A 27,151-nucleotide genomic window follows, 5' to 3' on the forward strand; every position below is an offset into this window, starting at 1 on the left:
TATATTCTCCCAATGCAGTGTGCATATTTTACAATTTGCACAAATTTACTCCCTGCATAGATTCTCCTAGGGAAATGAATAGCCTTATGGTAAAGTTCCTTCGTTTTTATTCCTAGTTAAATTGCAGTAGGCCCCCTTGACATTTGAAGAGGGCTAGCAAATTTACTTTAGGTGAGATATGGACATGATGTCAATCCCAAAAGGGTGTTGGAAGATCAATTTGATGAAATATTTGTCGGAATATCATAGCATGACCAAGCATGAAAAATCGGCTACATTGCCCACAAAAATAGATTAGGATTTAGGGTTAGAATATGAACTGATTTAATTGGCTCTGCCCCATCAAAGTTTTAAGGGGCACTCGGGCCCTGAAAAAAAAAAAATAAATAAAAAGAAAAAGAAAAAAAAGTGATACAATTGAGGCAAGCTTAAATATGGTTATGGTGTCAATTTACAAAATAGTGAAATGAAGTTTGTTCCAGAAATGTGCATCAATGACGGGTTAGATGAAGGAGCATGACAGGCATGACTTCTTTCTTAAGAAAGAAAAGAAAGCAAAGTTGAGCTTACCTAAAACCTTCTTCTTCCTTTGTCCTTATAGCTTGGGCAGAGTATATAGTTGATCCAACTGCAATTGCATAATGATTAGGAATAAGAATCAATACAAGACATAGTTGAAGAAGGATAAGGAGAAAAGCAAACTATAAGTTTACACACATTCCCGAATTTTTTTGGTTTACCAAATTAGGGGCTGAGGTTGAGAAGACAGAAACCATGTTACATGTACCTGGAATGAAGATGTTTGCCGCCTCCTTCATGGAACCTATATCTGTTATGTCTTTGGCCTGTCCAACTAGCATGTATCAAATAAATTTGTCTTACATTAGCATTTATCAAGCAATTTAGAAAGAATAGATAACGGAATTGCCTAATGTGGATTCATGACGATATAAGAAGATGTTATGCTTCTAAAACCTAATCAACAGTGAACAAGATGGTGACTTTACTCTAAGATATCTATACATATTGTAAGATTTATAACTAAAAAAGCCAAAATATCTGAAGGCTCAACAAGTAATGAAAGGTGAGGTTTTCGACAGAACATTACTGAAAAGTAGGCATAGTTTGTAAAAGTAAGACCACCCATGATACATGAGCTGAAGAGGAAGTCAGAGAGAGAGATCTAACTCTAAAATTAAAACCATCAACTGAAACCATACATGCTATGAGAATATTTGGATGACAAACTCCAATCAAAAACCAATCTAAGAGGAGATAAACAGCTAAAGTATGTCTATATAACTGTAAAAGTTCCACACCACCAGCCATCTCCTCACATAAATAACACCAGAAAAATATATCAGTATGCTTATGCAAAAATAACACTACCCTTATGTCCATAACACATTCGGTTTGGCCAGATACCACCTCAATAAACAATTAAACACAGTGGTTACAAACCAAAAAAATTAACAAGAAAGAACGGGGGAAAGAACAAGAAAAAGGCACGACATTCATCAAATTAACGCAGTACTATTGTTAATTCATGTATGTGCACAGACATGCTTTAGTAATATAGCCATAGGGTAAATCAGTGACTATCACTACCAACCTCTAAAAAGGTGATCTTGAGTGAATTGGATAAGTGAATTCAATATCAAGGATCTTTGTCTAATAATCAAAATGAAGGAATCCAATATTAATACATGGGAAGAAAAAAAAAACATTGGAGAAACAGTATATAAAACAGAACATGAAACACAGACATTCGATTGTAAATTTTAAGAAAACCCTAAATGGTGGCAACAAAACAATCATCAATCTACAAATTCTAATTTAAAAACCCTAAAATCCCTACACCATAAATTCACATTAATAACAAAACCCTAATTCAAAATTACCTAAATTTTAGAGGGATGATGGCTGGTAGCAGTGTCCTCGACGACAGTGACGGGGTGATGGTGGTTGCGACGACGGGGGTGTTGTCGAAGTGGAGAGAATTGACGGTGGGGTGAAGGGTTGATGGCCTGGGTTCTCTAGGATGTCGTCGAGAAGGATGATGGGTGGTGTCGTTGTGTTGGTCGACAGCGGTGATGGCTGGTAAGCACTGTGAGGAGGCGGACGATTGAGAGTTGGAGAGTCGAGGGACTGAGAGTCTAAGAGAGTGGAAGGCTTTTGCACAAAGTGCCTATTTTAAAAATTTTAAAAAAAAAAAAAATTTGGGAAAACTGGGGAAATTTTTTTTTTTAAAACGCCTATTTTTTACTATTGCATTGCCAAAATTATCCCAAATGACGTGACGCAGGTATACATTTCGATGTAGCGCAAAGTGCTTTTGCGCAATGACCACATTGTGGCGTCGTGCAAGGTTTTTTTTTTTTTTTTTTTTTTAATATTATAAATTATAATGAAAATTTACTTAATAAATGTATATACCTTTGAACTTGATGGGATATGCATTGTATGAAACTAATTCTAACAATCCAACTATCAAAATTGTTTGTATATATTCCGAGATTGCACATGCCAAAAATTGCAAAAAACAAATATTCAGAGATCAAGTAACGGGACAAAACTTTTCGACGGTTATAAACGAAAAATCACAATTTCACGGTTATTTTAACTCCAATTTTGATGATTTTTTACAGCTACACTCCTTGACCCTATATGAACACAACAAACTGATTCGATCGTCAATTTAAAATATTTACATAAGTGGATACCACAAAATTTTATGTTATACTTAATGAAAGTATAAATAAACTCTAAAAGTTAGGGAATCTATCGTTTTGATGGGATACGCATTCTACGAAAATAATTTCAACAATCCAACTGTCAAAGTTGTTTGTATATACTTCGAGATTGCATACACCAAAAATCGCAAAAAACAAACATTCAGAGATCAAGTAACGGGACAAAACTTTTCAACGGTTATAAACGAAAAATCATGATTTAATGGTTATTTTAACTCCGATTTTGTTGATTTTTTACACCTACACTCCTTGACCCCATATGAATACAAGGAACTGATTCAATTGTCAATTTAAAATATTTACACAAGTGGATACCACAAAATCTTATGTTATACTTAATGAAAGTATAAATAAACTCTAAGTGTTAGCGAATCTATTATTTTGATGAGATATGCATTCTATGAAACTAATTTCAATGATCCAACTGTCGAACATGTTTGTATATACTTCGAGATTGCATACACCAAAAATCGCAAAAAAAAAACATTCAAAGATCAAGTAACAGGACAAAACTTTTCGACGATTATAAACGAAAAATCACGATTTAAAGGTTATTTTAACTCAGATTTTGATAATTTTTTTACAGCTACACTATTTGATCCTATATGAATACAATGAACTAATTTGATCATCAATTTAAAACATTTACACAAGTGGATACGACGAAATCTTATGTTATACTTAATGAAAGTATAAATAAACTCTTAAGTGTTAATGAATCTATCGTTTTGATGGGATACGCATTGTACGAAACTAATTTTAACAATCCATCCATCAAAATTGTTTGTATATACTTCGAGATCGTAAAGCAAAAGATCGTAAAAAACAAACATTCAGAGATTAAGTAATGAAACAAAACTTTTCGACGGTTATAAACGAAAAATCACGATTTAAAGGCAGTTTTAACTCCAATTTTGATGATTTTTTTACAGCTACACTCTTTGATCCTATATGAATACAATGAACTAATTCGAACATCAAATTAAATTACTTACACAATTGGATACCACAAAATCTTATGTTATACTTAATGAAAGTATAAATAAACTCTAAGTGTTAGTGAATCTATCATTTTGATGAGATATGCATTGTACGAAACTAATTTCAACGATCCAACCGTCAAACTTGTTTGTATATGCTTCGAGATCGCATACGCTAAAAATCACAAAAAACAAACATTCAAAGATCAAGTGAGGGGACAAAACTTTTCGACAGTTATAAACGAAAAATCACGATTTAACGGTAGTTTCAACTCCAATTTTTATGATTTTTTACAGCTGCACTCCTTGATCTTATATGAATACAATGATCTAATCCGATCGTCAATTTAAAATATTTACACAAGTGGACCACAAAAAGCCTTTGCGTAACGAAGACTGGCATCGAGCTAAGCAGTTCTGCACGAGATAGGTATACAATTTGACGTTGCACAAAGTATTTTTGCGTGATGAGCACATTAAGGCATTGCCCAAGGTATTTTTTTTTTTAAATTATTATAAAAATTACTGAAAATATGACTTTACTCATTTCAAATTCAATTTTTTTTTTTTAACATAAAACCCATAATAACATATTTTTCTAAAAAAAACCCACAATAATTTTTTTTACATATCATTCAATTTCTTAAGTGTTATAAGTACAAAATAAATAAATTTAAATCTACTTAGTAAATATATATACCATTGAACTTGATGAGATACGCATTATATGATACGAAACTAGTTTCAACGATCCAACTGTTAAACTTGTTTGTATATACTTTGAGATCACATACACCAAAAATCACAAAAAACAAACATTCAGAGATTAAGTAACGGGAAAAAACATTTCGAACGTTATAAACGAAAAATCACGATTTAACAATAGCTTTAACTCCGATTTTGATGATTTTTTACAACTACACTCCTTGATACTATATGAATACAATGAACTAATTCGATCATCAATTTAAAATATTTACACAAGCGGATACCACAAAATCTTATGTTATATACTTAATGAAAGTATAAATAAACTCTAAGTGTTAGTGAATCTATCGTTTTGATGGGATACGCATTGTACGAAACTAATTTCAACTATCCAACCGTCAAACTTGTTTGTATATGCTTTGAGATCGCATATGGCAAAAATTGAAAAAAACAAACATTCAGAGATTAAGTAACGAAACAAAACTTTTCGACGGTTATAAACGAAAAATCACGATTTAACGATAGTTTTAACTCCAATTTTGATGATTTTTTTACAACTACATTCCTTGATCCAATATCAATATAATGACCTAATTCGATTGTCAATTTAAAATATTTACACAAGTGGATACCACAAAATTTTATGTTATACTTAATGAAACTATAAACAAACTCTCTGAGTGTTAGTGAATCTATCGTTTTGATAGGATACACATTGTACGAAATTAATTTCAACGATCCAACCGTCAAACTTGTTTTTATATGCTTCAAGATCACATACACCAAAAATCGCAAAAAACAAACTTTCAGAGACTAAGTAATGGGACAAAACTTTTCGATGGTTATAAACAAAAAATCACAATTTAACGGTAGTTTAAACTCTGATTTTGATGATTTTTTTTATAGCTACACTCCTTGATCCTATATGAACTAATTCGATTGTCAATTTAAAATATTTACACAAGGGGATACCACAAAATTTTATGTTATACTTAATGAAAGTATAAATAAACTCTAAGTGTTAGTGAATCTATCGTTTTGATGGGATGTGCATTGTATGAAACTAATTTCAACTATCCAACCGTGAAACTTGTTTGTATATGCTTCAATATCGTATACGCCAAAAATCGCAAAAAACAAACATTCAGAGATCAAGTAACGGGACAAAACTTTTTGACGATTATAAACGAAAAATCACAATTTAACGGTAGTTTTAACTCCGATTTTGATGATTTTTTTATAGCTACACTCTTTTATCCTATATGAATAGAATGAACTAATTCGATTGTCAATTTAAAATATTTACACAAGTGGATACCACAAAATCTTATGTTATACTTAATGAAAGTATAAATAAACTTTAAGTGTTAGTGAATCTATTGTTTTTATGGGATACGCATTGTATGAAACTAATTTCAATGATCCAACCATCAAACTTGTTTGTATATGCTTCGAGATCGCATACGCCAAAAATCGTAAAAAACAAATATTCAGAGATCAAGTAACGGGACAAAACTTTTTTACGGTTATAAACAAAAAAATCATGATTTAACGGTAGTTTTAACTCCGATGTTGATGATTTTTTTACAGCTACACTCTTTGATCTTATATGAATGTAATGAACTATTCCGATCATCAATTTAAAATATTTACACAAGTGGACCACAAAAAGCTTTTGCGCGAAAAAGACTGGCATCGTGCAATGTTGGGAAAAAAGCAGTAAACATTCTTGGTTTGGTGCCAAAATCTTGTGCGACGCCTCCTGCTTTACGTCGCACAAACATACTTTGTGTGATGAAATTTGCACCGTCACGCAAACATTTTTTTGTACTTGTGCATAAAACTATATCGTAAGATGCTTTCAGGGTGTCTTCTCCTATTAGGCTATATTTTAGTACTTGCTTGGCTTAAAGCCAACCAAAGCTAATATGACCCGAACGTCATTATTTTTGCTTTCATGATCAACCTCATATGGTCTCGATCTATTGAATTAATTTAAGTGACCAACAACCCGTTAATTCGACAAAAATCCAAACTTATTGGTCTAAAGTCTACTTTTTGGAAATTAACATTTCAATTGTTTGTTTCTCTTCTTTGAACTATTGACATCGTTTTGTAGTCTCGAAGCTACTCACACTTGAGTTCCTGAAGCAACCCAAGTCTACTATGCTTGAGTGGTATGTTATATTATATGTTATTACATGTACATCCTTTTATGAACGAGAAGTTCATACTAAACTCGAACTTGTAGTTTCGAATTTAGTGTCTTTGTAACCCAAAGTTTTCGTAAAATACTACATCCATAGAATACCCGAAGTTTTTCTTGTAAACCATGTCTTGGAATCGGAATGTTCTAACTTTGATGCTTACGGAGGTTTTATTGCCCATAGCACAAATCACAATCTTGTTTCCCCCATTCAATGGATTGCCGAACCATCACAAGTTTGATGTCACTAATTTGGACGTTTCAAGCAGAAACTACTTTATGTGGTACATGACATGAAGTGCCATTTGATTGTCAAGAAGTTGAGAAACCATTGAAGAGAACAATGGCATGGAAGAGCTGAATAAGCCTTTACCATGATCTTCATTCGAAGACTTATGCCTGAATAATTACAAACAGAAGTACCTCACTGAAGAAGATTTCATGGATCTTTGGCTCGCTTTACATACCGTTTAATCATGAAAGATGATCTTGCCTAAAGCAATTGAAACCTTTACGTCCATAAATAAGTACGATTCTGAAGTTTATAAAATTCGATCAAATTTTGACTAAAGAATATTTTCTCATCCTTCAATATCTTTAACTTGCTCCTGAAGCAGTAATGTAGAAAACGGAAGTTTACTAAATTCATGAATCTAAGTATTACCACAAATGTGAGAGAACGGTACTACAATGATTCGAGTGGGAGGTATTGAACGGTATAGACCTAGTTAGGCTCGAGTTTACCAAATGGCCTAATCCAATTTCGTCTAAGCCTACCAAATGACACATGCTCTTCTTCGGCAGGAATTTACTGAACAAACTCACATTGTTTGGCAGAAACCTTTCGAAGTCCATCTCTCTCTCACCACTATAAGGTTTGTTTTTTTTACAATATATAGTAGAATCAGGGTTTATCAAAGGGTGGCATCATGGCCAGAAGCGTGATCCTTGGCACCTAAGACCTAAAACTTTAATAATAACAGACACTATTCCTGAACCTCAACTCTATAGAATCTAATTCCATTTTAATGGAGGAGATCAGTGGTGATGGACCATTTTTTTTGTGCCCCTACCAATGTTGTTGATGAGTATCATTCCTGTAGTCAATATGTGAGACTTATTTTGCTTTACATGACATATTTGAAAGATATTCGAGATGAAAATGATCATCAAGGAAACTATTCAAGGAAATAGAGTGGAATATCTTTGCACCACCTCCAAATGCGAAGCCTAAAGCTATATTTTGAGGCCAATGAGCTACCTCCTAACTAGGACGCTCCATATATGGCCGGCAGGGAGCTAGGGGATTCGAGCAATTTACTTGATTTTGGATGACCATTTGGGACACTTTGGTAGAACAATGTTGCCATGTATTATATGACACATCTCCTTACTCAGAATAAGATTTTTGTGCTTACAAGCACACTTTACCAAGCCTGCTCGTTAGGGAACTTGAATTTTTATATCAATCTTTACAAAGATATAAAATGACCTTCTTTTCACTGTGTGTTCAAGGAAATAATTATGGAATAATCCAACCAAAATACAGACCTTGTAAATATTTATGGTTTTGATTAATGAACCAACAAACTAGTCATATGTTGTCCACGCACATTGTTGATAACCTCCTGGCCAATTTTAACCTAGGGTTCACCATTCTAATTATCCCACAAAGTCTGGAAGAATAGATGATGCATAAGAGTTTATATCGAATATGCTTCGATAAGTATTGCATGTCTTTTGAGTTTGTAATTGAACATCGCATTTTCTAAGTTCACCCCAAAACAACATCGCAGAGTGATAAGCAAGTGCAATGAATTCTAACTTTCAGAATGTTGCTTCAAACACATTCCTCTAATCTAGCTAAAGTGATGAGATCATGTACCAGCTACAAACATGCCTGCAAGGATAGAAGTACTTAACAAATGTCGAGTTAACATTACCCAAGGGTATGCCGCTTCTAAAGGATGGGTTGGCCGTCTCTGTTGGATGGTCTGGTACCTCAACTACTAGCTAATCAATCTGTCTTTGGCCTGACGTGCGATATATCACTTAGTTCATAGGATTCACTTTCCTAGAAGTGGAAAGATAAGGCACAAAATGAATCTATATTTGATGGATGTCTAAATCATTTTCATTTCACGAAGAGACTTGAAGTTCTTGGTCCAGTATACTAGTTTGGAGGAGATAAGGAATTAAAATGAGATTATCATCAATGACGTTTCCATTTATATAGTAGCTACAGAAATAAATGAAAAGCTACAATATCGAACCTTCCGTTGATTAGTGACAATGTGAACTGATTGGACAGCTGAAATTACAATCCATGTTTAATTCCTTACCAAAGTGTGTTTGGATATGTCATCCATATACTACCCAAGGTAACTAGGTTGTGTTACTAGTGGGAAAAGAAGCGTAATGAGATGAATGAAATAATGCAATGTAATGCACGCCTTAAGGCGCAAGGTTTCTTTCAAACGCCCTGTGATTAATTATAGCACTATGAATGTGGTTAGTGCTTGTCCATAAGGATACTGATACGGCGATTTATATGTAAGTTCTTGAAGAATTACATAGACTGGTCCAAATAGTTCCAGACCACATAGCACCTTCTTAACTCGTTTCAGGTGTTCACTTTACAAATTGAAGCAATTAAAGTGGATGTGTTATACCTAGCTAAGTGATTATTTGATCAGTCGAAGATATGAAATTATGCCTTTGCTTATAAAAGTAAGAAGTCGTACTCAAAATTGCTAGAGTTGTAGTTTATATCTATGACATGAATCTCGCTAATACTCTAAAAAGCTTGAGAAAACTACATTGCACTTGAATATGAAATTTGAGATAAATGATCTTGGGAAACCTCATTTGTGCCTTGCCTTGAAGTTCAAGCATTGTTCTGAAGGCATTTTGGTCCACCAATCGAACTACAACCTAAAGGTGTTACCTTTTAGTATACCTATGATCTTCCATATATTATATGCAAATGAGACCTTGAAGAGGTTATGGAATCCGAAGTTTCATATTTGAGCTCCACTTTGAGCTTTATTGTACTTAACTCATTGTGTTAGACATGACATCTCATTCATTGTTAATCTATTCATAAAGATGTCGCACTGTGTCTATATGCGGCTATTGCATTGGAATTAAAGACATTTTTTTTGTTACACTGAAGGTACTACGGATTTAGGCTTATCCCTATGTATCCCGAGCGGATTTGACCCCCCTAATCCTCGAAATGAAGTTTGACTTGTGTGTTATGTTGATGAATGTTACTTATCCAACCCACACAAGGCACGTTTCCAAATGGTTATGTCTTTACTTTTCGTGATATCGTAATACCTTGGAGGTCCACGATATGACCTTAGTTGCAAAATCTTCGAATCTTTCCAAGACTCACCCTCACTACAACACATGTGAGACATGATTGAGAGCTCTTGTTGAGCATATTCAAAGTAGCTATTGCATGTAGCAACCAGACCAAGAGATGATACATCAACGAAGTCAACATCACATTAGCAAAGCATCAGGAGATTGAAGTCAAGTAATCTAATCCCAGACAACCTTACCGACCTCTTAATTACGTCACTGCCGAAGTCTACCTTCCAAGAACTTGTCCGAGGAGTTGGTATGCGTAAATATCTCATTTGCAATGCTTGTAGTTTTCAGTTGAAATTTTTGTCAAACCCAAGGGGAGTGGCCACTGGGTTTTTGTTACCTAACTAGGTTTTAACAAGGCACCCATTCTGGGCTAGTCATACCCTTGTGGTCTTTTCTACTTTCGTTTAGAAGACGTATAGTTTTAACTTAATTCAAACGTCTCACGTTCGTCCTTAGACTATGGGTTTTTATCCCACCTTGGGTTTTTCCATAGAGAGATTTTGTGTTTTATGTTTTTATACATTCTTCCGTTAGTTTGAGTCTCGCATTCGCTCATTGTGCCGACGACTTTATTAATTGAACTTACTCTGTCACTGAAGACTTGATGCACCATTTACTTGAGTATTTACACACTCAAGGGGAAATGTTGTAATCCTAATTATATTAGGAATGTGATTGTGTAAATCCTAGGAAATCCTTATGGGATTCTACCATATCGTTTAGAAAGTATCCTATTTAAGTTGTAATACCTACTGGATAAGGAATTTACCTTCTCTACTACTATAAATAAAAGCACGATGAGGTGAGAAATCACACCTCAAAATTCACCCAAATCTCTTTATGCTTGTCACACCCTCTCTCGCAATCTCTCTAAAACTCTCCAGTAATAGGTCTTACAACAATTTTTAGTTTTTAGAAAAATAAAATATGAAAACTAAAAATTAAATGGTTATCTTCTCATTCTTAATGTTGGTTAATTTTAAGCTCGCTAATGATTTCTTATTACATTTTCCCCTCTTTTTTTTTCTTTCTTTTAATGTTTTCTGTACGACTTGAGTGCCACACTGCTGTGAACAGCTTAAAATATCCAAAGTTTAAATTTTTTGTTTCGTACCTCTCTATTCGGCACAAAAAGGATAAAAGATGTTCCCTCCTCAATTGTGTATGTCGTATGGTTAAGTGTATGTTTGCAGTGGGTTGTATTGTTACAGTGAAACAAGCCGTAGTATTTTTTTGACAATAGTCTAGATCTTTTCTGTAAGTGTGCACTTAGCCATATGAAGATGAGTTTTTTTATTATCAAATGATATTCAGCATTGGGTGAACTCCAACCAGGGAATTTTGTTATTTTTTATTAAGAAGTATCCATAAAATCATAATTCTTGAAGTTTGTTGGATCAAATATTTGCTAATTTTTAGGCTGTTTTTCTCTCCTAAGCCTAAACAGAATTCACATATGTTGTGAATGTCGTTTATGGCCTTGAGATTAAACCAATGGCCCAGATTTAAAAGCTTCTCTTTGTTCAGGTGTCTGCTTCTAGATATGATTTTCAATTCAAAGCAGTATTTTTCTAGGATTTTAATCCTTCTGGGATTATTTATGGAATTGAACCGGTAACGAGTGAAAAGAAATTTCTTCGCGCAAACGTTACTTAAGGTACATGCTTTCAATTTTCCAATTTTATTTTTTATGTAAAATATTGGGTTTTGTCCATTTGTATAAACAATAAACTATTTGGTATCTTTGAATAAATATTGACTTGTGATAGGATAGGAGTGTATTTATTACGAACACATCAAAACTTTTAGTAAATCCAAGTGCTTTGGAAAGCACTAGCCTTGGACGTGCATATACTTCTCCAAAAAACACTTCCAAGTGCGAAGTGTTTTTGACGTTTTTGTCAAACATTTTTATAAGCGGGTTGAATGTTTTCTTGATTTCCAACTATATATAACCCTCTTGTTTTTTGTCAAACATTTATTTCTAATAATTCTAGTTCCAACTTTGTAAATTACAATTTAGTGGGCGACATGAAACATGCATATGGGGCTTCATCCTTGTTAATTATCTTCCATCAACCGCATGCCATATCAGCATATGAAACAAATAAGCCCAATGGTCTCCAGTAGATGATGGAAGACCTTGGAGTCGGAAGAACTTACAAGCCCTTTACATAATCACAGAACTTGGGTGATACCTAGACCAATGATTGGAGTAAAGATGGATAAACCAACTTGATCGGGTTTGGATCCACTGGTCTGTTCGCTTTCGCTGGATTTTTACAATTATTTTCAATACAAAAAAAAATGGTCTAAGAACGCAATTGATTGGTGCCCCTTTCAATTTCATTGAGCACATGTATGTATTTGTGCTTTTTAAGTGTCATTGAGCACAAAATTATCTCAAATGTGCATTTAGAACAAAAAGACACATTAAATTGTGTCTACAAAAAGGTGTATTGTGCCTATTGAAATTTGAGTACTAAAGTTTGTGTTACTTTTTATGGATATTAGTAAGTATAATTTTTATTAATTTCTGAACGCATGAAAACAGTTTTGTGCCCTTAATTTTAAATCATTTGGTTTTAATGGTTGGTGTATTCCTTCACAAGTCTGGACACAATTATGTATTAATATAAATTTTATTGATCAACACCTTATAATCCCACTCAGTATTAAAAGTAGCCTCACCCACACACTACTCAACCTTACTATCTTTCATCTCTCTTTCCCTTTACTTTCCTCTTCCACTCTGCCTCCCTCGGATTCTTTCTCATACCTTTGTTTCTCTCTTTCTCTCTCTCTCTCTCTCTCTCTCTCTCTCTCTCTCTCTCTCTCTCTCTCTCTACCTTATCCAGACAAATTGTGGAGGCTCTTGAGCTCCATCATCGCTAAAATCCCCTAGCAGAAACCCCCTACACTCGATGAAGGAAGGTTTGGGAAGATTGGGTCTGGTAGGGAGGGATCACGGGAGAGGGTAGGTTGGGTTTGGGAAGATCGATGGATGTAGAGCCTAAATAGGAAATCGCGTTGGGATCCAAGTCTAATATGGAGGGATCATGGGAGGGAGGTGCATCGGGTTAGGAAGTGTTAGTGAGGGAAAAGCAGGTGCGAGTCGGATAGGGAGTGAGGAGTCATGGTCCTCATCAATATTTCATCACCGTCGTGGAAACCTTCGAATTCGGAGTTAGCCGCACCTCTGATGTTGTATTTGTGCCTCTGGAACAGTTGCATATCTTTTTGCTGAATTGTGATGTTTGCTGCAATTTTCCACTTCAGACATACTTAGTGAGTTTGGTGTTTCGTATTCCTGTATGTTAACTGGAAGCTTATTGCTTGGAAATATAGATAAGATTTCGAAAAGTTAATTCCTTTTATTGCTTCTTGTTGTTCATCATTGCATATGCTCATAAAGGATATAAGGTGATGGGTACAATGTTAGTAATTAAAGGTTAGTTTGTTGACAGACAGCTTGAACTATTGAATATTGTTGCAACTCTCCCCCATATTCCTAATGCTCTTTCCTCTTGTCTTTTTGTCAGGCCATACTTTGTTTTTGGGTTCATCTATAAGTTTCTACTGAATCTTCGAACCAGTTTTGGCAGTTGGTTGATCCTGCCACCAAAGAACTATTGCATTATACTGAGAAGCCAGAGACTTTTGTATGTACACGATGCAATTACCGTCCCAAAATTGTTCATTTAGTTGGTGCTTGATGATCTTAATTCTTTGTTTTATGTGCTTTGTTCCAGGCCACATTATGTAAGGGTTATCTATTTTCTAAATGCAAGTGAGTGATTTGATCAATTGTGGTCTATATGTATTTGCTCCCACATATTTTACTGCCATTCAAGAAGTCTCCAGTCATCGAGAAGGCAGAGGTTGGTCTTTTTCTTTACTGGCATTATAGTTGTGGATTGGTTTGCACTTGGGATCAAATTCTGGCTCTAAAAATATTATATCACTTGATTTGTAATTATTGAGAACAAATTTGGCCTCAACACGGGCTATTTTCTTTTATCCCTATTAAGTAAATATTCATGAATCTTTCACAATAGGTGAATCATTTGTTTTCTTGTTAGGCGAGATACTAAAAGGATTTGGTTGCTTACATGGTGCTTATATATGTATAAATCGATTGTAGAACTAAATTTTAGAAGCATGTTTTAGCTTTGCCCTTAGTTTAATTGGTATTTTGGATGTGCATGTAAAACCAGCCAAATAATTTATTACTGATGGTATCACTATTTGGTTTGATTTTTTAATTTTGAATTTATGTTTTTTTTATATATATATATATTTAACCTATTGGGCACAATAACAAAATTGTGCAAACATGGCTTGGAAAAGTCATCTGACACAGGTGTCAGAACAGAGGCACAAAAACCCCTGATTGGTGCTTACCTGTTTCAGCACAAAACACCTTATTGTGCCCAATGACCAAGGGGCACACCCATAAGGGGCACACATGATGATTTAGTTGATGCACTGTTGCTATTGCCCTATGGGCACATATGGTGGTGTCCTTAGGCCTCATGAAGCACATTTAACCTTTTGTGTGCAATGGCCATTTTTCTTGTAGTGTTTGAAATGCTTATGTAAGAAACACTTCTATTTGTTATGGCTTATTTAATCTGACAAAGGAGAAAGAGAGGGGGCGCAGCAGAGAGAGTAGAGACTGAGATGTGTTTGTAGAGTTTGTATTATTCCCTTTGCGCATTGCATTTATTTATAGTAATAAGGGAGGGAAGAATCCTTCCCCTCTAAGGAATACAATCCTAATAGGGAAGAATAACTATGATCAAATCTAATTTAAGATTTACACAATCACACTTTAACATAATATCTATAACACTCCCCCTTGAGTGTGTAAATACTCAAGTAGATTCGTCATCAGATAGAGTTGAGGAAGTCGAATCGTCAACACTGATTCTTGGAACACGTTAGTCTCAAACAAAAGGAACTTGCCTATGGAACTAAGTCTCACAAAAAACCCAATGGCTATGGTAATACCTGCGTAGGGACACGTCTAAGAAAAAATATGTGACGTCATCAAGGATATGATCAACCCAAGGTGAGTGCCTCGTCAAAACCTCATTAGGTAGCAAAAATCCAAAGGGAAAAATACTCCTAATCGTAAGGAAAAAGAATACATTAAGATCAAGCAAATATACTTCAGGATATTCCTCCTGAGTTTGACACAATTCCCTTTAGAATTATGTTACAACTCAGAAAGTTTGCGCATACTAATGTAGTGACTTGGTGAAGAGTCCGCTAAGTTGTCTTGTGAATGGATTTGCGTAACTTCAATCTTTTGATGCTCTTGTTGTTGATATGAGAAAAAGAACTTCGGCGCAATGTGCTTGGTGTTGTCTCACTTGATGTAACCCTTCTTCAACTATTCAATGCAAGCTGTGTTATCGTCATAGATCGTCGTAAGGATTTAAACAACAGGTTAAAGATCGCAAGAACTTCGAAGGTGGCCCACAATTACTCTCAGCCAGAAGCATTCCCGAATAGCTTTATGTAAGGCGAGTATTTCAACATGGTGAGATGAAATGGTAACTAAAGTCTGTTTGGTTGACCTCCAAGATATTACAGTGCCTCAAATGGTAAAGATGTAATCTTTTTGAAAGTGCACATTGTACATGTTAGATAAGTAACCAGCGTCGGCATAATCAACAAGGCACAAATCAACTTAAGAATCGATAATGGTTGCAGCATTACTCAAGGATCCGTTAGGATAGAATAGGCCCAAATTAGTCGTACCCTTAAGGTAGCGGAATATGTCTTTAACACCAGTCCAGTGTTTGCATGTCAATGCATTATTGTATCTTGCCAAAAGATTAATTGCGGAGGAGATGTTGGGTCTAGTGCATTGAGCTAAGTACAATAAAGCACCTATTGCACTTAGATATGAAACTTCGGGTTCCAAAATCTAGTCTTCATAGTCATTCAAACGGAAGGGATCTTACTTTGCATCTAGCGATCGAACGACCATATGAGTACTCAAAGGCTTCACTTTATCCTCATTAAAAAGGCACAACGCCTTCTGGGTGTAGTTCGATTGATATACTAGGATTCCATCCGAACAATGCTCTATCTCAAGACCGTGACAGTATCGAGTTTTCCCAAGATCTTTCATCTCAAATTTTGACTTCAGGTGTGTAGCAGTTCTCTCGAGCTCTTCAGAAATTTCAATAAGATTCATGCCATCGACATAAACTACAACAATCGCAAATGCTTACTTTGACGGTTACACCACATTCTTCCGGATTGCTTCAAATCGTAGAGTGAACGCTTCAGCAAAATGGAAGGCATGTTCCATGGTCTAAAATTATTTGATCCAGTTAATGTAAGTCATTCGAAAACTTTCATAAAAATTTCATTATCATGATCCCCATAAAGATACGTGGTTACTACGTTCATAAGCTGCATACTCAGTTTTTTTTAAACTACCAAATTGATAAGGTAGCAAAAAGTAATCACATCCATAACGGATGAATAAGTTTTGTCATAGTCAATCCCAGGGCATTGTGAGAAGCCTTGCACAACAAGACGAGCTTTGTAACGCACAATTTCATTCTTCTCATTACACTTCCGAACAAAAACCCACTTGTAGCCAACAGGCTTCACATGTGGATAAGTAGGAGCTATGGGCCCAAACACCTTACGTTTCCAAGCGAATAGAATTTGACTTGGATTGCTTGTTTCTAGTTTGACCAATCAGTTCTATGTCAACATTCATTAACGGAATGGGGTTCAATGTTATCGCTTAACATGATCTTAGTAACTACTACATACGCAAATGCATCATCAATTATCACTTCATTTCTACACTAAACATCATCCAAGTTAGCATAATGGACCGAAATATCTCGATTCTCAGGAGGTGGATTCATCTCTTCCAAGATGCTTTTGTAATTTAGAATTTTCGCATAATTTGGATAGAATAAGTAGGCGATGGTCAGATTTGCAGTAGGCTCAATAGCATGTGTCGTGGATTTCCTCTTTCGGGGTTATGAATCTTTTGAACTAAAAGGTCTGCCACATTTTTGCATAGGAGCAAAGGATTGGCTAGCCACTAATGTACGTGGATCAGCCACTAGGGCGTCCTGAGCCTCTAGGAAAGAAAGTTCTTCATAAATTTGGTACATCCATCTTTGCAGGTACATTCGCAATTGGTATGTGTGATCTTGTCACTTTTGCTAGATCTGTGAAAGCATTTGACATGCTCTAAGCTACGCTCTGAAGATCTAATATGCATTGCACTTCAGTTTCAGACTGAGCGGTGTGGGGATCTAAATGAGACAAAGTGGGAGTCGTCCATGATAATTCACGTCGCTCTTCAAGAACGGAGACGTTATTAACTATCCCTAACGACGGGAAGGCTCTCTCATAGGATTGATAATCTACGAAATGAGCGATAAAAAGATCGTCTGTCAAAGATTCTAAGTAACAAATAATAAAAGGAGATTCATAACTAACATAAATTCTCATCCTTCTTTGAGGACCCATTTTGGTACGTAAGGGCGGCGTAATTGGTATATAAACCGCACAACTAAAAACACGCATATACGATATGTGTAGTACGTATCCGATAACTAACTGAAGGGCGTTATATAGTTAGGTTAGGATGGGCCTCAAGCGGACCAACATGGCTGTGTGCAAGCATGGCCACAAGCAGCGATCAGGAGCTTGGTACGTATGACCAACGATCGAGCAATCATTTATAAGTGCTTAATGAATGCCTTTGCTGAGCCATTCTGTGTGTGAACATGGCGTACTAGATGTTCAACTTCAACCCCAATCGACATGCAATAGTCATCAAAAGTTTTCAATGTGAATTCTCTAACATTATATAATCGATTTGATCGAATAAACAGCGTGGTGATCCCTGAGCTTGTTAATCTGAACCACCAGGTTGGAGAGGCATCATTTCTTGTAGACAACAAGCACACGTGTGACCAACGTGTGGAGGCGTCAACCAATACTATAAAATATCTAAATCGTCTGCAAGGAGGTTGAATCTATCCACAAATGTCCCCCGAAATTTTTTGTAGAAAAGTAGGAAGATTCGAAAGAATCTTTTCATAAGAAGGCTTAATGATAAGTTTTCCCATAGAGCAGGTTTGACATGCGAGTCCCTGAATCAAACCTAAAATTAGGGTTAGTGAATGCCCGTGAGAGGATTTGAGGATACGGTGCATCGCTGTTCGTCCAGGATGTCCTAAACGATCATGCCAATGTGTAATTTCGTGCACAGTCCATAAGGTAGGGTCGGCCACATAATGGCTCTCTATAGGGCTATGGTTGTAGTATACATTCCACTCAGGATACGCTTTATCTTTTCCCGAATACGCTTCTGGCCATATTCGTAAAAAGTGATGCACAACTCCATTTTCTATTTAGGTTTCAACGAGATGGTTATTGTCTAATTATTGTCTTGAATATCTTTAAAAACTCAATAACATTCTTCCGGAACATGGTCAAAATAATGTCACTAGACAACATTATACAAGCCTTTCTATATCCTTCAATCAGGTTGGATGGACCTAAAAGGGTTGTCAAATGTGCATTCTTAGGTAGGAAGTTAGTGAAATAAATGCATTCACACAAAACGGTGTCGTGGTTGCACTATCTGCCAGTCAACTAACTTTTCCACTAGTCATACCTAGAAATAAAATATTTGAATCGGTCACATGCATACGAAAGCTTAAATCCATTCAATTAAATTTTTTTCGAGAAAAGTTTATGAACTTCAGGTTCATAGTGCGTGCAAACAAACGCAAATATATACAGAAATATGTAACAAATATATACAAGTAGGTTTGGAGGGCCTATGATTATAATTGAATTCAATATTTGGACTTTGGGCCAAAATTAAGGGTTGGGTGAAAAAAATTAAAAACACCATAAGGCCTTAAAAAAGATAAATAAGACTATGTGGTCCTTAATAAGGCTCTGTGGCCCAAATAAGGACCAAAGCCCATAGGTGGGCTTAAAAATTATTGTCGTGGGGTCCAGGCCCAAATCTGGGTTGGACATGAGGCGGGCCAAGCTAGGACAATAAACCCATGCTCACAGAGGTGGGCTTCAGACGAAGGCCTAGATGGCAGAGGCCCAAAAGAGAGCGCCAATCCTATCCATTGCATACATGGATGCACTAGCACAGAGGCTAGGATCCAATGTGGTATGGTGTAGGGAATCGACAATAGCCACGCGAGTTGGGTTCCACTGCGGGGCCAGACATGGGAACACTAGAGCCCAATTGGCTTGGTGTCGTGTTGGTTGAGCGGGATAGGCGGCAAGTCGCGAATGCAGGCCCCAAAGAAAATTATACTGAAGGCCGAGGTGATCTAAGCCCAAAGGGCCGTGGTTTTTGGTCCAATCAAGAATCCCAGCCCTGATGGGCGGGTTCACGGGGAAGAAAGCCGAAGCCGTCACTTCTGGCAATTGTGTCTTGGTCGGGAAACCTTGAGAGTGAGTCGCAATGCATGGTTGTTCATCGAAGGACCAGTCTCAATGATGGAGGAGGATCCTCAACGTCCGGAAAGGGTAGAACCGAGAGGATTCGATTCGAGGAATCTTCAATTTCAATGAATTTCAATGGGAAATACAAAGGACGTCGTCGGAAATGACGATGTAAACCCCAAAGGAAAAGAACGGCAAAGCTGTGGACTCGGCTTCCAGCGAGGCTAGGTTTTCTGGGTTGGGGGTGACGCCAAAAGCGTCGTTTTTTGGGTTTTCAGCACAGCAGAGCTGTGCTCTGTTGCATTGCAGCTCCGTGTCTTGCGTGGTGGCGCGGCTCAATGTCTACAACTCGCTGGGTTGAGGTTTCAAAACCGTAATAATTTTTTTTCAATTTTTAATTCAATTGCAGATATAATAATTCACAGCAATAACACAATATCATTTCACATAATTCAACAAGATTATAATTATATGCATACGTAATTTATGTAGAATTTAAAATTTGTAAAACGTAAAGTTGGGTCATGTATTATGGTGAATGTTCATGTTATTAGGACTGCAAAAATATCGAGGTAAAAACCGTTATTTAAAAAAAACCTGATTGCGTGATGATATTTATTAACTAGTTTGATGCAAAAAATTCTTTCTTTAATTGCCGCTTTTCATAATAAATCAAATCAATAAAAGGATATGAATTCAATAAAATCAAAATTTAATCAATTAAGAAATAATTGAAATGTAATACTGTCCTGATTGAACATGAATAATTTCCGTATCAGATTCCTAAGTCAAACTGTATGAGCTTGTTGATAACATGTTGTGGTGGTATTTAATCTGACAAGGGAGAGAGAGAGGGCGCGAGAGAGAGAGTAGAGAAAGAGATGTGTTTGTAAGGTTTGTGTTATTCCCCTTACACAATACCTTTATTTATAGTAATAAAGGAGGCAAGAATCCTTCTCTCCAAGGAAGACAATCCTAATAGTAGACCTGGCAATTTCTTACACGACCCGTTAACACGACACGTAAACGACACGAAAATAACGGGTTTCGGGTCAACACGATAACTAATCGGGTCATTATCGGGTCACACGATAATAACCCGTTAATAACGGGTCCTTAACAGGTTTACACGAGAGTGACACGCGGGTAACCTGTTTCGACACGATAAGAAAAATGCTATTTTGATGATTTTAATTTTTTAAACTACTAAAAAAAAACTTACTATAAAATGCAATAGATATAATGAATATGTATATATTGTTTATTAATTATTATTCTATATAAACTTTAAATTTTAAGTTTTATTTATTTATTTATTTTTATAGTATATTATAGGCAAAGATTGAGATTAAAAATCATAAAACACATTAAAAATAAAAATATCAAGTAATATAAAAATACCAAACACATAAAAAAAATTATAATAATTAATTTCCCGCCTAATATTTCAAGAGTTTCATCCATTTCCTGCCTAATTTTTGGGAAATTTTGCAGCCTATATCCATCCATTTCCAGCCTAATATTTAACCCAAAGAAACTCTAAGTGTTAGTTAATGTATCGTTTTAATGGGATACGCATCCTATGAAACAAATTTCAATGATCCAACCGTCAAACTTGTTTATATATGCTTCGAGATCGCATACGCCAAAATTTGCAAAAAAAAAATATTCAGAGATCAAGAAACGAGACAAAACTTTTCAACGGTTATAAACGAAAAATCACGATTTAACGGTTGTTTTAACTCTGATTTTGATGATTTTTTACAGCTATACTCTTTGACCCTATGTGAATATAATGAATGAATTCGATCTTCAATTTAAAATATTTACATTGGTGGATACCACAAAATCTTATGTTATACTTGATAAAAATATAAATAAACTCTCAAGTGTTAGTGAATTTATCATTTTGATGGAATACGCATCTTACAAAACTAATTTCAACGATCCAACCGTCAAACTTGTTTATATATGCTTCGATATCGCATACACCAAAAATTGCAAAAAACAAACATTCAGAGATCAAGTAACGAGACAAAAAATTTTGACGGTTATAAACGAAAAATCACGATTTAACGGTTATTTTAACTCCGATTTTGATGATTTTTTACAGCTACACTCCTTGACCCTATATGAATACAATGAATGAATTCGATCTTCAATTTAAAATATTTATACTAGTGGACACCACAAAATCTTATGTTATACTTAATGAAAGTATAAATAAACTCTTAAGTGTTAGTGAATCTATCGTTTTGATGGGATACGCATCCTACGAAACTAATTTCAACGATCCAACCATCAAACTTGTTTATATATGCTTCGAGATCGCATACGCCAAAAATTGCAAAAAACAAACATTTAGAGATCAAGTAACGAGACAAAACTTTTCAACGGTTATAAACGAAAAATCATGATTTAACGGTTATTTTAACTCTAATTTTGATGATTTTTTACAGCTACACTCCTTGACCCTATATGAATACAATGAATGAATTCGATCTTCAATTTAAAATATTTACACTAGTGGATACCACAAAATCTTATGTTATACTTGATGAAAATATAAATAAACTCTCGAGTGTTAGTGAATCTATCGTTTTGATGGGATACGCTTCCTACGAAACTAATGTCAACGATCTAACCGTCAAACTTGTTTATATATGCTTCAAGATCGCATACACCAAAAATTGAAAAAAAACAAACATTCAGAGATCAAGTAATGAGACAAAACTTTTCGACGGTTATAAATGAAAAATCACGATTTAACGGTTATTTTAACTCCGATTTTGATGATTTTTTATAGCTACACTCCTTGACCCTATATGAATACAATGAATGAATTCGATCTTCAATTTAAAATATTTACACTAGTGGATACCACAAAATCTTATGTTATACTTGATGAAAGTATAAATAAACTCTTAAGTGTTAGTGAATCTATTGTTTTGATGGGATACGCATCCTACGAAACTAATTTCAACGATCCAACCGTCAAACTTGTTTATATATGCTTCGAGATCGCATACGCCAAAAATTGCAAAAAACAAACATTCAAAGATCAAGTAAAGAGACAAAACTTTTCAACGGTTATAAACGAAAAATCACGATTTAACGGTTATTTTAACTTCGATTTTGATGATTTTTTACAGCTACACTTCTTGACCCTATATGAATACAATGAATGAATTCGATCTTCAATTTGAAATATTTACACTAGTGGATACCACAAAATCTTATGTTATACTTGATGAAAGTATAAATAAACTCTTAAATGTTAGTGAATTTATCGTTTTGATGGGATACGCATCCTACAAAACTAATTTCAACGATCCAACCGTCAAACTTATTTATATATGCTTCGAGATCGCATACGCCAAAAATTGCAAAAAACAAACATTCAAAGATCAAGTAATGAGACAAAACTTTTCAACGGTTATAAATGAAAAATCATGATTTAACGGTTATTTTAACTCCGATTTTGATGATTTTTTATAGCTACACTCCTTGACCCTATATGAATACAATGAATGAATTCGATCTTCAATTTAAAATATTTACATTAGTGGATACCACAAAATCTTATGTTATACTTAATGAAAATATAAATAAACTCTAAGTGTTAGTTAATGTATCGTTTTGATAGGATACGCATCATATGAAACTAATTTCAATGATCCAACCATCAAACGTGTTTATATATGCTTCGAGATCGCATACGCCAGAAATTGAAAAAAACAAACATTCAGAGATCAAGTAACGAGACAAAATGTTTCGACGGTTATAAACGAAAAATCACGATTTAACGGTAATTTTAACTCTGATTTTGATGATTTTTTACAGCTACACTCCTTGATCCTATATGAATACAATGAACTAATTTGATCGTCAATTTAAAATATTTACAGAAGTGGATATATACCACAAAATCTTATGTCATGATGATCTATGAAAATTGAGGATTTTGTAAAAGGAATAACATGTAAGCTTTGAGTTCCATTGGCAAGGTTACATGGTCGTTTAGATTTTTAAAACCCTCCAAATCTCATGAACAATGTTATTTATTTTAGTGAAAAATTAATAAAATTAATAATATTTATTGTAGAAGTGTGAAAAATGTAATCACTCGTAATAAAAAGCTTTACAACTTTCATTAAGGGGTCAACTCCGAAATTTAGTATGCATATACTGATTTAGTATTATGTTTTACATTTTTTTGGGTCAAATTATGTTTTTCATTTTCATTTTTATTGATTTAAAATATATTTTTCTTAACGGGTAACGGGTTGGGTCATATTACCTGAAAATATTAACGGGTTGATTTCGGGTCGGGTCATATTACCCGTTTACTTTAACGGGTATTACACGACACGACCCGTTAAGCTATCGGGTATGACACGAAAACGACACGAACACGAGAAACACGACACGAATGCCAGGTCTACCTAATAGGGAAGAATAAATAGTATCAAATTTAATCTAGGATTTACACAATCACATTTTAACATAATATCTATAACACTATTCTGATTTTTCAAATAATATTAAAGAGTTTACCATCCAAAAACACTTTTAAACCCACACCCCCCCCCCCACCCCCCCTTTTTTTTTTTTCTTTTTTGCAAACGGTGCTATCTGAAAACACTTTTAATTATCCGAAAGCAATTTTAGTCCTAATGGGAATCACTCTTGCAGAATCAAACAAAACAACTTTGCCAAGATCATTCCATGAGCACTAACCCAGAATAATCTTATCGTAACAAAATGCGATAACTCTAATAATTCACAAGCATAAGAATCTATTCTTACCTTTTGTTTCTTTCCCAACTTTACATCAACAACCCAAAAATAATCAAGGGAATTCATCCCCTTTTTCCCTACTTACATACACACTCACACATATATACATATAGCTGGGGGTGTGCCAATATAATTGCAAAAACTAAATACAAGTCCTTGATCATCAACCTTATTCCATGGCTCAGCACATCTCCCTCTCAGCAGAAACTGAGACACTGAGCCAAGTGCTAGGCCTAGTAGAAGCATTTAGAGCTTTTGATGCAGACAATGATGGCAAAATTACTGCTGCGGAGCTTGGTGGGATTTTAGGGTCACTTGGGTACAACCCTAGTGAAGAAGATGTAAGGGCAATGCTGCAGCAAGGGGACACGAACAAAGATGGGTTTCTGAGCATCGAGGAGTTCTTGGAAATGAACACGAAGAATATGGAATTCGGGGGACTCGTTAATGTTCTCAAGAACGCTTTTGAGGCGTTGGATGTCAATGGGGATGAGATTGTGACTGCAGAGGAGCTTTATGAGGTTATGGGAGATGATTTGGGGTTTGAGCTCACAATTGAGGATTGCCAGGGGATTATTGCTTCAATTGATATAGATGGGGATGGGGCTGTTAGCTATGATGACTTCAAACTTATAGTCAACTCACTCTGAGATTTCTAGTGTTGTATGATCAAAAATATAATTATACTAGTGTCTAGTGCGTAGTCAAGTATGTAATATGTCCAATCCCTTGTGAATAAATTGGCTGGCCCTAGCTTTTCTAGCACATATAAATTGGCTGGCCCTAGTTGTGACTTCTAGCACATTTTTCTACTGCAACTGCATGGTGCATGCATGGGCCCTTTTTTTTTTTCTAGGTGATTCTAAAGGAACCATCTACTTCAAGCATATTTTGTAGACTATATGACACAACAATCGGTGATTGGATTCCTTTTCTAATGTTTAAAGAAGCACCATCCTTGTTTAATGTTTAAAGAAGTACCATCAACCACATAATGTGGTTTACAAGATATGATACAAAAGGTATGAACCTTATCAGCTAACCAACTCTGATATTATATCAAAATTTTAGAGAGATAAACCGCAATTGCCAACAAATAATCGGCATCGAATTAGCTGTCTCCAATTTGATTTCTTTCTTCACGTCTAAATTTTTAATTGTTTGACATTTGGTCATTTACGTACATTTTAGTGATAATCATGTTTACTTATAAGTAATAAATTTTAAATTTAAATTTTATGGATAGCTTAGGAGATATATAAGGTCGTTGGCTGGCCCTTGTTGTTTTGGCTTTTCTTTTTTGGGACCTTGGCAGATAGGAAATTGGTTAGGGTTCTTGAAGAATTTCAGACTTTTACTTTAAGGTGTTTTCAATCTTTTTCTTCATAATAATATTTGTTTTGCTAGGGTGAGGCCATGAGTTTTGGCATGAATATGTAGTCTTTATTCAATTGCTTATAATATTATGCATGCATATTTTTATGCAACGGCCCCAATTTCTTGATGGGATTTTGTACCACCTGCAAAAGTAGGGATAAAAACACTTAAAAATACTTGCAACAGAACAAGGTAATTGTTGTATAAACGGTTCAAGCAATGTCGTTATCCATAGGGAGTGGATCAATAATTTGTATTTAAACCAATTCTTAATTAATTATTTGAAAAAAAAAAGTTGGAAAATGTTGATTTTGGGAATTTAAAGTAAAAACAATTAAATAAATGGCAAAGTAAAATTAACTAAAAGGAAAATAGTTTTAAAAATCATTTTAAGCACTAAGGTTCCGCCGCCATCATTAACAATCATATTCAATTTTACCAATTACTTATGAATTTCCACATACATGCATTGAAGGTTAAGTTTTCCTAATACATATTTTCCTCTTGATGTTCAAGCGAAACCCTATATCTAACATGCAACTTGTCTGTGATGTTAAATGTAAATATTCAAGACTCATTAAGTTTTGTGAAAACCCTTTGAAAAACCATGCAACCCTTAAGAGCATGATGTTCGCCTTAAGTGAACTTACAATCACTAATCACAAAAAGCTCTCCTCAATTTCAGGGTGATGTTCCAGCAGAAATTGCATCAAATTACTTGTCTAAATACCTTAATGGTCACGAATCATTAAGTCAATTAGATAGTTTAAACAAGGTGATTAATAATTCAAAGCAAGCATGCATAATCATAATAAAAACTAAAGAAAACATCATTAACTAGAAAAATGATTGAAAACACCTTATAAGTAAAAAATCTGAAATTCTCCAAAGTTTGCTAAATTATCTTAATATCGCGTAGAGAACCCTAATGGCTAAATAGCCTTATTTATACTACTACAAATTAAAATCCTTGCTATAAAAGGTCTTCTAAAACTATGAAATATAATACCAAAAGGATAACTTAAAAACACAATCCAAATCCGATAAGAAAATCTGTCCAGCAAAGAAATAGTCATGTTTCTGGACCTTCAGAGCTCCAAAACAGGTCCAAAACATCTTGAATTAAAGATTAGGACCTCCTCTTCAAGTTCCAAGAAGAGCGCAAGTTCAAAATTCATCATCTTCTAGCCCAAAAGTCGTAAATAAGCTCTGCAACCCAATCTGTCAACACCACACACTAGGCATAAATCAAGGGAGATTATATTCATACACCTCAAATTATTTTTTTTCACACCTTTTTAATTTTTTTTAATATTTTTCTATCCAGTGTTAGTATTCTGTGGAAAATATTAAAAAATTAAAAAAGTGTGAGAAAAGTAATTTGGGGTGTGTGAATATAATCTTTCTAAATTAATTTGTCACAATCAGATGCTTTGGAATAAAATTATGAAATTTTGATATAACCTTCTTGG

At 34.8% G+C, this 27,151-nt stretch overlaps 1 protein-coding gene and 1 long non-coding RNA gene across 2 annotated transcripts; one reads left to right on the forward strand and one right to left on the reverse strand.

Moving 5' to 3' along the window:
- Positions 1–219: 219 nt before the first annotated feature.
- LOC148694680 (uncharacterized) lies at positions 220–2,183 on the reverse strand. Its single transcript, XR_015964977.1, has 2 exons — positions 788–2,183; positions 220–628 (listed from the first exon to the last, which is right to left on the reverse strand). It is a non-coding gene; the product is annotated as an uncharacterized LOC148694680 (long non-coding RNA).
- A 22,218-nt stretch (positions 2,184–24,401) lies between these two features.
- LOC137718600 (putative calcium-binding protein CML29) lies at positions 24,402–25,095 on the forward strand. The gene has a single exon (XM_068458149.2). It carries the CDS (start codon positions 24,479–24,481, stop codon positions 24,950–24,952), a length of 474 nt encoding a protein of 157 aa, XP_068314250.1. The 5' UTR covers positions 24,402–24,478; the 3' UTR covers positions 24,953–25,095.
- Positions 25,096–27,151: the final 2,056 nt, after the last annotated feature.

This window comes from Pyrus communis, chromosome 8 (assembly GCF_041283825.1).
Source record: "Pyrus communis isolate YQ-2024b chromosome 8, ASM4128382v1, whole genome shotgun sequence".
NCBI classification, from domain to species: domain Eukaryota; kingdom Viridiplantae; phylum Streptophyta; class Magnoliopsida; order Rosales; family Rosaceae; genus Pyrus; species Pyrus communis.

What these genes read in the sequence shown, in the direction of transcription:
- LOC137718600 (XM_068458149.2), top strand. Translation starts at nt 24,479, where the DNA reads ATGGCTCAGCACATCTCCCTCTCAGCAGAAACTGAGACACTGAGCCAA.